Genomic DNA, 16,969 nt, shown 5'->3' on the forward strand with positions numbered 1-16,969 from the left:
ATTAATCGAGTACAAAGGTAATACATAACGTGTTATCATATTGGGTCAAATAAATTAATCACAATCATTGTTAAATGATGCCAAGAAGAGAGATTAAACAATCAATGAACGGTTATAATTAAAACAATGTGGCTGTGTTGGTGAACTTCTTTTTGCTTTTATAAAGTATAATAACACTTTAATAATCACAATGGACAACAAAGTGGAATACCCATTTTGACCCCGAGGTTTTCATTCCGTTCAGTTAATCCCAAATTTAAAAGTCGATGAACTGTTAGGAACGAGGAAGTAAATGATATACTATGATGATCAGGATTCACAAAAAAAATTTTGATCACAAAGTGGTTATGATAATGATATAGAGGATGTTAGTTTAAGATTATGATTTTATGTGTTCGGTGATGAGATGATAGTTTAGATGATAATGGTGTATGATTTGATAATGATGTTGATGATTAGTATTAGTGATTAAGATTATAATATAGATGGTGATGATATTAGTTAATATCGATGATGATAATGATAATCAAAATGATAGATGATACATGGTTGTTATGATGATGATTCTGGTATTTTAAAAAAAATGATGATGATGGATTATGAGGGTGAGTATGATGATGATATGTTGATGAATATAATGATCAAGATGATGCTGTGATGTATGGTTATGAACGAACCCAGGATAAGAATCCAACTTTTGTTTCATTTTTTTTTTATTTAACTGGAAAACTCTTTTTAACTATTGATACTTGGGTCGTAATTATTGTTGTTGGGCCGTAAATGGCTCTTGGGCCGATATCTATTGTTGGGGTAGTAGTATGAAGATGAAGGAAAGGGGAACGGGTTAATTCGGGTTATAAATAAGTTAGATGAGTTTATGGTAGAAAAACTGAAATGGCAACTTGGTTGAGGGTGTTGTCATGGAGCGAGAGGTCGCGGGTTCAAAAATCCGAGCTTGGGCATTTTTTTAGGAGCTACTCCTTTGAGGTAGTTATTATTAATACTCTTATTATTATTATTATTATTAGTATTAATATTATCATTATAAAGATTTTTATCATTATTTTTACTATCACTACTATTATTTATTATTATTATCAGTATTATTATTATTATAAAAATATTGCTACTTTCGATTATAAATATTATTTTACCAAATAAAGTAGTAGTTATATAAAAACATATCTAATATAATCCTATATATATAAAGATATTAATCTTAATACATTATATAATATAAACAAACTCAGTTGATTAAAGGTGTTATGTGTTAATATATATACATGATATAGGTTCGTGAATCCGAGGCCAACCCTATACTTGTTCAATGTCGTTCTATGTATTTTTACTACAAAATACATTAGGTGAGTTTCATTTGCTCCCTTTTTAATTGCTTTCGCAATATATATATTTTTGGGCTGTGAATACATGCGCTGCTTTTATAAATGTTTACGAAATAGACACAAGTACTTAAGATATATTCTACGTTGAGTTGTACCGCTGGCATACTTCCCTGTAGCTTGGTAACTAATATTTACATAGGTATTGTAAACGCGAATCCTGTTGATAGATCTATCGGGCCTGACAACCTCAACCGGACTGGACGACCAGTATTCAACGGTTGCACAGTACTTCGTTTCGGTGACTACACTTGGTACGGTGTAGTGAGATTTCATAATAAAGGGAATATGCGACGTGATTAAATGTTAAGTATGGTTACCAAGTGCTCAACCACTTAGAATGCTTTACATACACTTGCGAGTGTATTATGTTTATGATTATGAAATCTTGTGGTCTATTAAAATATTGAAATGATTGTTATGATAAACCTATGAACTCACCAACCTTTTGGTTGACACTTTAAAGCATGTTTATTTTCAGGTACGAATTAAGTCTTCCGCTGTGCATTTGCTCAATTTAAGGACATTACTTGGAGTCGATCATCGCAATGGGACCAAATGTTGATGACTTCGTCCAAGTGGATAAGGACGGGTCGTTACATATAGTCAAACATCTAAATCTCGTTCCTGCAGTTCTTGTAACCACATACAAACACGGATAGGATAATAACGAGCAATCATGGTGGCCTGTAAATTGTTGTACCTGCAATGGACGTGGGTAGATGTCTAGGGACTTGCATAAAATGCATCAACGGAAGGTGTGAGTTGTAAGGAAACGAAGGAGGTGAATTTATAAGAAAATATCCGACAGAACAATTAAAATGGACGATCGCATTTAAAGCGGATCCTAATTCCCTTGATTACCGGAGAGTCAAATCTTATTAAGAAGATTTTCTTCAAATCCCTTGAAATCTGGGAATCAATCATATCTACGTCAAATGATAAGATGAATCTACACTTACTCATTTCACTCTTCTATGTTAGCTTCATTCGTACTCTTCATATAAATGGATTGTTTATCCAAATTATTCACTGATAATAAAACTCTAATTTTCATTCCGTATGCATCATGAAAACATATTTATTATCACTCACGACCTTTCCACTCAAATTTCGGGACGAAATTTCTTTAACGGGTAGGTACTGTGACAACCCGGAAATTTCCAACCAAATTTAAACTTTAATCTTTATATGTTTCTGACACAATAAGCAATATTTGTTAAGTTAAATTTCAAGAATTTTAAACTATGTTCATACATTCATTCAACCTCGACCAAGTTCCAACGATTCACGAACCATTAAATGAATATGATTATATATGTATATGTGTATATATATTATAACTTGAAACGTAAATAAAATATTAGATTAAATACTTTATATGATTGTATCTGTTTCAAAATGTTTATCAATGGAATTAGAAGATAAGATCAAATGATTGAATTATTAGATATATTGAATTATGATTACAAGTCTCTGTTGAAAGGCCCACGTTGATTTGAGAAATCTTTCCATTTTAACAATATTCGAAAAATGGTAAAGTGATTTATAAATAAGAACAAATTGTCAATCATTGAGAACTAGACAAAGGATAGTGGAAGATTGAATTTCATAAAGACTCGATTGATCTATTTAGTTTCAAACGTACAAAAAACGTTTTTAGTTTAAAAAGAACTTTATTATTAAAACGTATATAACTTTTATAAATATCTAGAACCACTTTTGACAACTCATTACTTAACTAGTATGATAAAGATAACGATATTTATATTTTATTTTATTAAATATATATAACGATTTAAATTAATATTATATATATTTATACGCGTATTATACGTACATAGTTTTATACTTTTACTATACTTAAACTTTACCTTTACTTTATTTTTACTTTACTTTAACTTTAATAATTCACTTTAATAATTCATACTTTAATAATTCACTTTAATAATTCATACTTTAATAATTCACTTTAATAATTCATACTTTAATAATTCAATTTAATAATTCATACTTTAATAATTCACTTTAATAATTCAAAAATCTATTATAAATAGAATTCAATAGGTTTCATTATTTCATAGAAACTTGAAAATATTTTTCTCTAAACTCTCTCAATCGATATACATATATATATTTACTCCGTATTATTTCAAGATATTATTAGTATACATAAAATATTACTACGGAGTGCTGTCCGAGTGATTTCGAAATTGTTTTTCGAGTGGGATATGATTAAGGAAATTATGGGTTATAGCTATGGAGGTGATTGAGTATGGTTCATGGGTATGCTCGTGAGGTCAATATAGTGTTTATCATTTCCGTTGCGTCTACGTACCTTTCCTGCAATATTGAATCTCCATATTGATACGTGAGTCCTCATAATTTAACTTTTACATACTAATAGTGTATCCCTGACTAGTGCTCGAGTATTTAGGATTATGCATGCTTGTACTTTTGATATTGCCCTTAGACAGATTAGGTTGAATCTTGAATTAGTTACACTTGCGGTTGAGATAAGGTATAAGATATGCATGTCCTTGGAAAGCTAGCGAAAAATTAAGAACGTTTCCTTTATATATCGAATGGTTTCGATGAACGGATTAGAAGTTATAATCAATTGAATTTTCGATATTTTTATTAAAATGATTATTATTATCGTCGTTTTTATCGTCGTTCTAGTTTTATCTTATTATTATCATTATTATTATCTTTATCAATAAAAGGGATTTATCATTAAAAATTGTTATTTTTTTTATTATTACTATCGTTATTATCGTTAAAGTTATAATTAGTATTATTATTATTATCCAATTATTATTATTATTGGTATTATTATTATTATTATTATCATTATTAATATATATGTCATTATTTAAAAATAGTTATTGTTATTGTTATTGTTATTATTATTATTACTATATTATCATTAAGATAATTAATAGTATTATCGTTAATAATGTTATAGTAACTATCATTATTAATATAAGTGTAATTAAAACAAATATTTGTAACACCTAATTATTTTGATTACTATTATTATCATTATTATGAACACGATATAAAAGACGATTAAAAGCTATTAAACTAAACGATTAGGAAATAATGGATAAGAGTATCATGATGAAATTAAATATTATAAGATATTGATTTAGATAAAATTATCGTTCTTATTATTTTTATCATTACTATTATTATTAAAAGTATCGTTAGTATTAAAACTATCATTTTAACAAAAATTATCATTTTAATAGACATGTCATTGTTACTATAAAATATCATTATTATTATTATTTTAAATAGAATTATTATTTTAAAGATAATATTAAAAATTATCGTAAATATTAAAGTTATCATAATTAGAATTATCGTTTTATCATAATGTCATCTTAGTAATTATAAATATTGATATTTTTATAATAATTATTATTATTACAAAATAATACAACTTTTACTTACTATCATTATAGATATTATTTTATCAAATAAATATGTGATACAGACATATTTTACTACGTGTAATAACTTACTTTAATAATACCTATCATATTATCTTTATAATATTAAATGAACCCTATAAATTTTATTACTTAATATATATAAAAGTATATTTTATTATATAAATTTAATATAAAATTTTATTTATTAATAAATAAATTATATTATTTACTCTAATAAATCTTTTAAAAATATTTAAAAATATAAAATGACGATATTTAAACTATATATTAATCATGTATAGATTTTTAAAAATTATTTTGAGTCAAATTTACTTTTGTTGACTTTTGCATATTAGTCTCGAGCATTAGGATTGTGGTACACTATGACTTGACCTAATTTGTTAGACAAATATTGACCAACACATAAATATATATAATTAATTTAGGTTCGTGAATCCGAGGCCAACCTTGCACTTGTTCAATGACATTATATATATTTTTACTACGAAATACAGTATGGTGAGTTTCATTTGCCTTTTTACCCTTTATATTTTGGGACTGAGAATACATGCGCTTTTATAAATGTTTGACGAAATAGACACAAGTAATTGAAACTACATTCTATGGTTGAATTATCGAAATCGAATATGCCCTTTTTTATTAAAGTCTGGTAATCTAAGAATTAGGGAAAAGACACCCTAATTGACGCGAATCCTAAAGATAGATCTATTGGGCCTAACAAACCCCATCCAAAGTACCGGATGCTTTAGTACTTCGAAATTTATATCATGTCCGAAGGAGGATCCCGGAATGATAGGGGATATTCTTATATGTATCTAGTTAATGTCGGTTACCAGGTGTTCACCATATGAATGATTATTTTTGTCTCTACGCATGGGACGTATATTTATGAGAACTGGAAATGAAATTCTTGTGGTCTATTAAAATGATGGAAATAAATGATTATGATAAACTAATGAACTCACCAACCTTTTGGTTGATACTTTAAAGCATGTTTATTCTCAGGTGTTAAAGAAATCTTCCGCTGTGCATTTGCTCATTTTAAAGATATTACTTGGAGTCTTTCATAGCATATTTCGAAGAACGTTGCATTCGAGTCATTGAGTTCATCAAAGATTATTATTAAATCAATTTATAATTGGATAGTGGATATTATGAAATGGTATGCATGCCTGTCAATTTTCGATGTAAAGAAAGATTGTCTTTTAAAAACGAATGCAATGTTTGTAAAATGTATCATATAGAGGTCAAATACCTCGCAATGTAATCAACTATTGTGAATCGTTTATAATGTATATGAACGGGTCCTTTCATATAATATAACATTAAATTAAATATAATATTATTTTAGATTTTCAAAAATTGTATAATTTTTTCAATGCTGTACAGATATGATAGATTTTGGTACGAAATCTAGATAGGAAATCTACACCATTAATATATATTTATAAAAAATATAGTTAACATAATTAGATATTTAAATAATATAATTTACTTAGATTAAAATATTACCCCGTATTTAATATAAGTAAACACTAAAATATTTATGGAAATAAATATAAATTATTAAACCCTGTGATTACACGTGCTTTAACACCAATTTAAAATTTAAGATAACATTCAAAATATTGTCACCTAACTGATATCTTTATCCAGTAAAAATAGTTGTTCTGGTTTTGATAAATAAAAAGCGTAATATTGATTATTAATTACTACGTAATAATTATCAATAAAAAGGTATAGACTAATACGTATCCTCGGTAATTAACTTAATGTAAAAGTTTTCTACTCTGGTTAAAAACAGTAATCTAGCTGTCTAGTTACAATTTTCCGATTTTTTATTGTATTCGTACGCGTGGGCTCCTTTATATTTGCTCCATTAGTTTACTTTTCTCATCTCATCAACTATAAAAGCCCTTGTACTTCCTGTTTTTGATTTGATTCTTTCCATTTCTAAAACTTAGCATTCACAAGCAACAAACGTATAAATAAACCGTTTCGAGATACACAAATTGTTAAATTATTAATTACAATTACAAATTACGATTACAATTTTTGTCTCACATACTTCAGTAAAACCATTTTCTCGTTTCTTAATAATTACTAAAGAAAACAGAGATTTTATTCATGAAGAAATTGAGAGGAAGAACAAGATCTGATTTGTTTGGATCGTTACATGATGATATAGTTCTATTGATTCTATGCAAGCTTAGTTCTACAGCTTCTTCTCCTTCAGATCTCATTGTTGTTCTTCTTACGTGAGTTTTCACTCATTAATTTAAATATATTCCATTATGTATATTCTTATTTAAATAATTATGTATCATGTTTATTCTTATTGGTGTCGACAGATGTAAGCGGTTGAATAAGCTAGGAGTACATCCGATGGTTTTATCAAAATCGTGTTCGAATGTGTTTTCCCTACGTGCTAAAAATTGGTGTGATGATGCTTACCGTTTTTTGAAACTTTGTGTAAACTCCGGCAACACGGATGCTTATTATACACTTGGAATGGTAAATATTGATTGTTAATATTATTATTGTTGACAAGTTTTTATTGTATTATCTTATTTTATTGTTAATATTTTTACGAACCCAAGTGTCAGGCTTCTAAACGTTCATTATAGTTGTTTTGCTATTTGTCTAAGTAGGGTGGCCAAAAATATTCTTCTTTTGACATAGATAAAGTCCCTCTTGACATATCTCAAAACCAATGATAACTTATTTTGTTATTTATAATAATAATTGTTTAATTGTATTATATTTTTCTATGTATTCAAATATTTAATTTAATATTTATAAGAGTTCATTTTTATATCCGTCTTTTATATCCGTCTCTAGCTCACAGTTTGTTGTACGCTGAGAAAATGTCTTTATATATATATCTATATCTATATATATACAAATAATTGCTAATAAATAAAATTGTGTATACAGATCCAATTTTATTGCTTGCAAAACAGAGGAAGTGGGGCATCATTAATGGCGAAAGCCGCATTTAAATCGTACGCTCCAGCACTATATTCACTCGCTTTGATTCAATTCAATGGTAGTGGAGCCTTGAAAAGCGATAAAGATCTTTTGGCGGGTGTTGCTTTGTGTGCCCAAGCTGCTTTCCTTGGCCACATAGATGCTCTTCGCGAGCTCGGCTATTGTTTACAAGACGGTTATGGTGTCACAAAAAACGTCACGGAGGGTAGGCGTCTTCTCATGCAAGCTAACGCACAAGAACTTGTATCTGTATTACGTTCAAAGACTTTAAAAAAGGCGGATTTAAATTATGAGTTGTATAACAGTTTTGGAATAATTCATCCGGCTAGTAAATTTTTGGTGGAATGGTTCGGGTCAATAGAAAATGAGTTAGCGGGTCAAGGTTTGAAGATGTGTTGTTATATGGGTTGTGGGCGACCCGAAACAAGGGTAAATGAGTTTAGGAGGTGTTCGGGTTGTGGGAAAGTCAAGTATTGTTCGCGTGGGTGTCAAGTGCATGATTGGAGGGTGCATCATAAGGTGGAGTGTGGGCCCACGGAGGAGTGGGCTGGTCATGCAATTCCTGACGTGGAAGAGTATAATGTGAACGGTGAGGATGAGGTGATTCTTGATCGGACGACTGAGAATGAATAATGTGAAGTCGATGGAATCCACGTGTAATGAGAACCGTTTCTTTCTAGGCTATGAAATTTTGGCTTTTGCTTGATTTTTATATTTATATATTTATATTTATATTTATTTATATATATATATTTATTTATATTTATTATTTATAAATATATACTCCATATATTTTTTTCTTTTTCATTTCTTTTTTATGCTTTCCTTATCATATTTATATGCTTCCCTTATCATAGTTAAATTCTACCATTTTAAATTAGACAAAATTACACGATTAGTCCATGAAATTTGTTCATAGTTATACGTATAGGCCTAATGTTTTCTTTTGACGTGGATGTCCGCGACGTTTGCACATCTTACGTGGTTGGTTCCCAATACTAAGAGTGCTCATAAGGCCACTTGCTATCGTTCAGCTCTTTCACTAACATTTTTCTGCCACATCAGCACAAACGCTTTAACATTTCTTTCACATTCCTTTAACTAAATACTCACTATCATAAACTTCACCACCCCACTTTACCCATTTTTATTATTATTTAAAACTTAAATATAAATAACATTTATAAACAAAATAAAATATAAATAAAATTAATAAAAAAGACGATTACATTAAATAATAAAAATACGATTACAATAAAATTAAAATTAAACTACTAGTAAAAAAAAGGCACGAGTAAAAAAAAAAAACACGAATACAAAAAAAAAAAAAAAAAAAAAAAAACACGAGTAAAAAAAACACGAATACATAAAAAAAACACTACTACATAAACAAAATACCGATTAATCGGTATAATAACCATCCGCACTACCATCGGTTTCGTGAGGAAGCTCGTCCCAAATATGTTTCGTATACAACACGACTGTTGCAGATTTGATTATTGCGGTTCCGAGTAGCCACGCCCATATATCGTTATCCTCGAGCCACTCGAAGACGTTGTTTTCGCTATTCCAGTATGCAAAATGCGAAATCTCATCGCAATGAGCGTTTCGCCTTAAATAATCGAACAACTCGCCAACTAGAAGCCCCGTAACCGGCACATCTACATAATCGACACCCCCACTGTCGTAGCGGTCCATGTCATCGGAAAACAACCCGCCACCGTGAATCTCGAACGTAACAGTATTTGTGAAAACCATTTTTGTGTATAAAAATTGAGAGTGAATTTTGAAAGAGTTAAAATTTGAAAGTGAGAATGTATGTTTTTGGTTAAGTAATGGGGTATTTATATAGAAAATGAGTTGGGAAAAAAAAAAGCCAATGGCCGAATAAAAATTCAAAAATGGACGTGGGCCCCACTATTACACCCGTTACTCCCGTTGCAGGAGCAACTGGCGGTACCTGTGGCGAAATGCTGGCAGCGGTGGTGAGAGGGTGGCGGCTAGTGGAGGATGGTGGGTGGCGATGATAGCAAGTGGCCTAACCATGACAACCTTCCTCACCACGACTAGCTGTCACAACAACATCACATTAGCATTTCCTCACCAAGACTAACTCAGGAAACACTCCTAATCATGACATACTTTCTCGTAAAAATTAGGACACAGTATATTATTTAATTAACTAAATGTACAAGTATATCAGCAAAAAGTATCATTAATATTCCATACCTCTTCATTTTACCTCGCCCTCCAGCATGCGTGAGAAAGAAAAAGATTAAGGCGAGATGTGCATGGCAACTTGTGGGTGTGGCGGTGCCAACGGCGCCCTGCAGGGCGGGTGGGATGATCGAACCGTTAGGAGCTCTCTAACAGTTATTAGTTAAATCCAGTTTGGTGAATTCGGCCAAACACCACCACCAGTTCGAGAGTAACACGATCCACCACCCACTGGTTTCGAGAATAATTATAATTAGTCATCCAAACTATCTATATCTACATCTATAGAGTTGCATAACTATCTTTATCTATATCTATATTATATATAATTTGACAATGTTGCCAAAATCATTTAAGCTGATCTATCAAGCTTTGAAGTTAAGATGATGCTTAAGTGTCACAATGAGATTATGTTGATGATGTAACGACGTGTTTTGTAAGTAATAATTTATTTAATGTTTTTTAAAGTATTTGATCATATTTTAATTAAGGGATAATGTAACAGACAGAAACTCGGGCTAGATGTAAGATGACCACATTGTCCTTAGGTTTAAATTATTTGTTTATTTTATATTATTATTTTATGTTATCTGATGGTTAGGAAAAAAGACCAATTTGTGACAAGGGTCACAGAACAGGTTTGATTGCTTAAAACGGACTCTGTTTAGGCCGCCAAACGAAGTACGAAAGTTATCAGATAACTGGTAAATACCCGTGAGTAGTAAGGTATTTGAATTTAAACCTATAAAAGCCTTGGGACAGTTGGTTCTTATCCCTTTTGGTTCACTTTCAAAAAATAGAAAGATTTCAAGTTATCCTTATCAACTTTCAAACCCTTAAATCTTCAAATCTCAAATTTGTGTTGTGATTGTGTTGTGTTAATTATTTCAACTGATTTCGTGATAAACAAAAGGTAATAACTCGTTCGAATTTATGCTCCAAATCAGTGATTTTGTAGGTTAAAAGTTAGTTTTTGTCAAAATAAGATTTTGAATCAAAAAGCCTATATTGGTTGTTATTTTAGGGTAAAACAAGAGGGTTTAAGTCCCTAGATGTTTTCCTAAACGTGTGGCGTCAAAATTTGGAGTTAAAACAGGTCAAATAACGAGATTGGTTGATTTTGGTTTGAAAACCAGCGAGATCTATTGCTGCTGTAGATGAAATGTAACCGTACGGTTACAGCTTGTAACTGTACGGATAGATAGTGCAACCGTGATGCAGTTTCAACCGTACTGATGCAGCCGAGTGAGTGTAACCAGGTTAGAACAGTGTAACCATACGGATACCATGCGTAACCGTACGGATAGGGTTGTAACTGTACGATTGGAGGTGTAATCGTATGGATGTGGATCAGTGCAGACTTATGTTTTTTAATGGTTATTTTCTAGCCGTTATGATGCTCGCGTGTCTTATGATAATCAGAATGTAAATTCTGAAAATGCATAAGTGTTAAGTAGACTTTTAGTGGCACTTTTGTTACTGAATTGTTGTATTATGATGTCTCGTGCTAACGTACAGAAACTAACTATGTTTATGGTGTTCTCAGGCGATAAAGACAAGAACAGGGCTCAGTAGTTAGAATCTGAGCAGTTGCTGGTAATCGATGAGTGGGTCTATCTCCGGATAGAGTTTTAGTAGCAAGACATGCTACTGTTATTTACTCTTTTATCCTAATATTGATATTGCCATGTGATATCGGCTAAAAAGTCACGTTTTCACCTCGGTATTAAGACCCCAAAACAATAAAGTTCCAAACTTTATCGCCAAAATACCAGCTTCGTCAGTTAAAATTGAAGAACAAGTGATTACGAAGACGGTGCAAAAAGAATCAAGAGAATCGGAGCTAAAATGAAGATTCTACAGCCAAAATGGTGAAAGACAAGAAATCAAGTTACGAACCAGGAAATTCAGCTGACCAGGCAAGCCAAACGGCCTGCCAAACAGCTTGCCTGGCTCACAAACAGCCAGAATAAACGGCCCCTGCAAATGGCTCGGTCTGGCAAACGGCCTGCCAGCTGTTTGCAGGCAAATTTCATGCTTATTTAAAGGGTCTTTGTCATTCATTCTAATACACACTTCAATTCACTTCTTTCTCTCTCTTGTATAATATTAGTCATACTCTCAAAGTCTTCGACTCCGTGCGGGAAACCTAGTACCCGGAGAAGAACGCCGAAGATTGTATTAGGAGCGGTCTGGAGTTTGAAGTTTTCACTTTTGTATTCGGAACTCGTTTAATCTACTGGTACTTCTATCCTTTATCTTTATATAATGTCTTCTATCAATATGTTCTGTGATATTGTTGCCATGATTAGCGAGTAGTTATCTTTAGTTTATGCTATGATATAATCAGTTATAATGCCGAAATAATATTATGGTTTGTGTATGTTGTCGAAATGCTTTCCGATTATGCTTTAAACTCAATCGTTTTTCCAACTAATAGAACGTAGTTATTGGCTTTGTTATTGGGAAGTCGTGAACCCTGATTCAGAGTACACTATCTGTGTCACCCCTTGGTAAGAGAAGTCTATCGGATACAACGTGAGATCCCTGAGGCACACCGGTTGTAGTAAGTCTATCAAGCTTTGGACTCCGAATGAGGACTCTTTCGTAGTGAAACATCTAACTAGACCCTTAGTACATTGTTGATCATAGACCATGCTAGTGTAGTCACCAAGCATATAAACCTCGCACGTGCATGCTGAAGCATAACGGTTGTTGTAAGCTGTACCTCTGCTATGTAAGGCACGGTCAGTGCTGATTAATACACTTCACCATAACGCGGTCTCAAGCATTGCACCCCGCTTGAGGGATTCTTAGTTAATTAAGGAACTGTTTGTTTAAACACATAAAGGATTGAACCGTTAGGATAACCGAACGTGTTCATGGAAGTCAACTTGACTTGGCCATGGTGTTCTTTATGGTTGAACTCTTTTTAAAGGGCCTAACTATCTTTTAAAACCAATCATTAACGAAAGCATTGAAACACATCAAGTCTCTCGAAAATGGTAAGCCATGTATTCTATTATGCTTAAGAAAGTTTAAACCATTTCGGAATGTTAATACGTCACCCAACCGAGTCGCTTAATTAGATTAGCCGTCAACGTGTATGCCTGTAGTCAGACTACACGGGCGTCGGGGGTAAGGGACGTTGTTGTCTATTCAGAATTGTGATGATCGCTCCAAATCCATATGGACGAACACATCATTCATTGATTTCATTGCGAGGTATTTGACCTCTATATGATACGTTTTGTAAATATTGCATTCTTTTGAAAAGGCACACCATATATGAATATTTAAATTAAAGGTTTTCGACATCTGATGATTTCTACATATAAACAATCACCGTAAATAATAGTTTACAATAGTACTTCCGTTGACAATGCAGTCAAAATAAGATGGATGGTGATGATTTTGTGAATGCAACGTTTTCTTGAATAAATCATGTATGACTCCATGCACATGGCTTGTATAACATATAAGCAAACAGCGGAAGACTTCTAGAAAACCTGAGAATAAACATGCTAACAAGTGTCAACACAAAGGTTGGTGAGTTCATAGTTTTAGTGTTATGCATAATCTGTTTATAAAGGTGAATCACAAGTTTTCAGTTGTTTCATCCAGAAACGTTTATCAAAATATTCTACGAAATTGAGCACCCTGGTAACTAAACTTAACGTATATATATTTTATACCCTTTGTATAATCATCTTAATAATACACGCAAACCAACGTGTACGTTTCTCAAATAGCATACGTCCGTTAAAAGGCTAGCGCTCTAGCTCGGACGGGGATATCAAGCCCTATGGATCCATATACTACTACTCGCGCCCACCAGTTCTTATAACTGGCAGTTACTAGTTACCAAAGCTAAGAGATTTTCGGTTCAAACTCAGTGTAGAATTAAGTATGTACTTGTATCCATTGCGTTTAAAATAAATTGCATGTATTCTCAGCCCAAAAATATAGATTGCAAAAGCAATTAAAAAGGGAGCAAATGAAACTCACGCATATAAATATTGTAAATCAGTTAATAAAGCATTTGTATGTATTCTCAGCCCAAAAATGTAGAGAGTAAAAAGGGATCATATGAAACTCACGCATATAAATATTATAAATCAGTTAATAAAGCATTTGTATGTATTTTCAGCCCAAAAATGTAAAGAGTAAAATGGATCATATGAAACTCACGCATATAAATATTGTAAATCAGTTAATAAAGCATTTGTATGTATTTTCAGCCCAAAAATGTAAAGAGTAAAATGGATCATATGAAACTCACCTTAGCAGCATATAAAGTTGTTCATCGTAATGTGACCGAAACTCGGATTATCAAATAATCGTAGATCTCAACATATCAATATTGAGATTCAATATTGTAGGAAAGTACGTAGACGTAACGGAGATGATAAACACTAGGTTTGATTCATAAATATATCCCCGAATATTACCCATAACCTCCTTGGCAATAACCCATAGTTTCCTTAGTTATAATCGGTTTGTAACCCGAATTAAAATACCCATGTGTCACTTGTTACAGTACCATACTACTAATTTAAAATTTTAAGCTAGAAAATATACAGAGTGATTTATTTATGTGAGTGTGTGAGTGTTTTTTTTTAGTTCCTAACAAGTACTTCGTTCATATATATATATATGTAAAATAATAATATAATAATATAATATATAATATAATAATAATAAAAAGGTAAGCCGCCATCACTTTTTATGTCGACAAACTTTTTATGTCGACAAACATTACGCGTTTCGCGTAGATAGGTACGCGGTCCGCGTATGGTGTCTTCACGAAAGTTGTAGATTTTTGAGTTACGGACATCTGGACACCGGAATCACCCTTTTTCGAGTCAGTATGATTTAGTTATGATTTTTCTCGTGCAAGTGCGCAGGTTTAGTAATTTCCATCATTTTAACTTGAAATCTTGAGATGAAATGTTGTAGTCTTTTAGTGCTCATTAGAAATCTTTATTTTATCTTTATTTTCATTTTCATATCATTGAAAATCTATAAAAACATTTTAACAATCAAATTCTATTATATCGAAAAACGTGTCCATACTAAATCGAATAACTATAGTTCTCTAAAACTAATTACATTCACATCTTTTTATCGAAGCTTTATAATAATTAAAAATCTATTATTTCGAAGAACGCTTTCATATATTTGAACTAAATCGAATAAATATAATTTAGTTTTCCAGAATTAGTTATATTCAAAATCATTCTTTAAAAGGTTTCATCTATGTCGTAAAAAGTTTTCAATATTAAGAAAACTAAATAATTAACTTTATCAAGAGACACGAGACAATCATTGTGTTGAAAGTTAATCTCTATTAACCTTTGTCCAGTAATCGTTAATTGACATATTTGTTCACTTTACCATTTATTCTGAATATCGTTAAAAAGGAAAGGTTTCCTACATCAAAGTGGACCTCTCAATAGAGACTCACGATCATACAATGTATCTGATAAATCAGTCGTTTGATATTATCTTTTAATTCCGTTGATAATTATATTAAACCTATATCGAAACAAATACGTTCGTGTAAAGTATTATACGTCTAATACTTTGTTAACGTTTTCAAGTTATAATATATACACATATACATATATAATCATGTCCGTTCATATAATGGTTCGTGAATCATTGGAATTTGGTCGAGGTTAAATGAATGTATGAACATAGTTTAAAATTTTTGAGATTCAACTTAACAAACTTTGCTTATCGTGTCGGAATAATATAAAGATTAAAGTTTAAATTTGTTCGAAAATTTCCGGGTCATCACAGTACCTACCCGTTAAAGAAATTTCGTCCCGAAATTTGAGTGAGGTCATCATGGCTAACAATAAAAATGTTTTTATGACGAATATGAGTCGATAAATAAAGTTTTATCACCGTTGAATAATATGGATAAAACAATCCAATTACTCGAAGCGTATGAGGGAAGTTATTGTAATAAAGTGAAATAGAGAATAGAGATGCGTCTTATCTCTTGACGTAGTAACGATTGATTTCCGAAATTTAAGGAATAGAAAATCTTCATAATAAGATTTGATTCTTCGGAATTTAAGGAAATTAAGATTTCCTTTGATTAAATGCGTAATCTGCCTCGATTGCTATGTCTGATATTTCGCTATAAATTGATCTCTTCCGTTTCATTTATTTTCACCACTCCTATAATCTTCTTCCTTATTCAAACATCCCAATAGATTGTGAAAATACTTAATTCAGTTCTGATTATTGATATTTTCCTGGCTATCGTATCCTTCATTCTTCTTTTTTTATCTCCCACCAGAGGAAGTTATTTTCTTCTACTATTACCATGGAGTTATAGTATTTTTCGTTCTCCCGTGTCTTTATATTGCTATACGCATCGATATACACGGTTTGTAAATTTCGGGGTTGTTATCGGGCTTTATATTTTCCATTATATTTCAGAGCTTCATGCTTTCGATTTCTCTTCCCGACCTTAAGTCAAGCGGATAATGGTCCAGAATTAGTAGGTATGGATTTTGAAATGAACATAGTTAATGTTCTAAGAAGGGAATTGTAATGGCACGATCTTGATTTATCAAATTACCATAATATCCGGAAAAGACCGAATCATCAAGAAATATATTTTCTTGATATATTTAGAGATTATATAGAATGAAAGAGTTATGTAACATGGTTCATGATGAGGGTGGGATCTGTGAACCTTTATCACGTTCCATTAGAAACTCAGCATGACTTACTGTAATATAATCACGTTGATCAAGTGTCATTATATTATACTAATTCATGCTTCAGTTCCCAACAATACTTCAAAACATTCATATTTTAAACTTGAAGGTTTCAGAATTTAGAAACTAAAATAGTTTCTTTTATGATGTAATAAAGATA

At 31.3% G+C, this 16,969-nt stretch overlaps 1 protein-coding gene across 1 annotated transcript; it reads left to right on the forward strand.

Annotated features, from left to right (window-relative positions):
• The first annotated feature begins 6,881 nt into the window (after positions 1-6,881).
• Positions 6,882-8,528, forward strand: LOC139866937 (F-box protein At5g50450-like). The gene is made up of 3 exons (XM_071855238.1): positions 6,882-7,119; positions 7,213-7,375; positions 7,799-8,528. Exons 1-3 carry the CDS (start codon positions 6,989-6,991, stop codon positions 8,483-8,485), a joined length of 981 nt encoding a protein of 326 aa, XP_071711339.1. The 5' UTR covers positions 6,882-6,988; the 3' UTR covers positions 8,486-8,528.
• Positions 8,529-16,969: the final 8,441 nt, after the last annotated feature.

This window comes from Rutidosis leptorrhynchoides, chromosome 9 (genome assembly GCF_046630445.1).
Source record: "Rutidosis leptorrhynchoides isolate AG116_Rl617_1_P2 chromosome 9, CSIRO_AGI_Rlap_v1, whole genome shotgun sequence".
Classification (NCBI taxonomy): Eukaryota; Viridiplantae; Streptophyta; class Magnoliopsida; order Asterales; family Asteraceae; genus Rutidosis; species Rutidosis leptorrhynchoides.

Excerpts from the sequence above, each read along its gene's own strand:
- LOC139866937 (XM_071855238.1), top strand. The coding sequence starts at position 6,989 with ATGAAGAAATTGAGAGGAAGAACAAGATCTGATTTGTTTGGATCGTTA. Across the intron at positions 7,120-7,212 it reads CTCATTGTTGTTCTTCTTAC|ATGTAAGCGGTTGAATAAGC; the intron begins GTGAGTTTTCAC and ends TGGTGTCGACAG. Across the intron at positions 7,376-7,798 it reads CTTATTATACACTTGGAATG|ATCCAATTTTATTGCTTGCA; the intron begins GTAAATATTGAT and ends TTGTGTATACAG.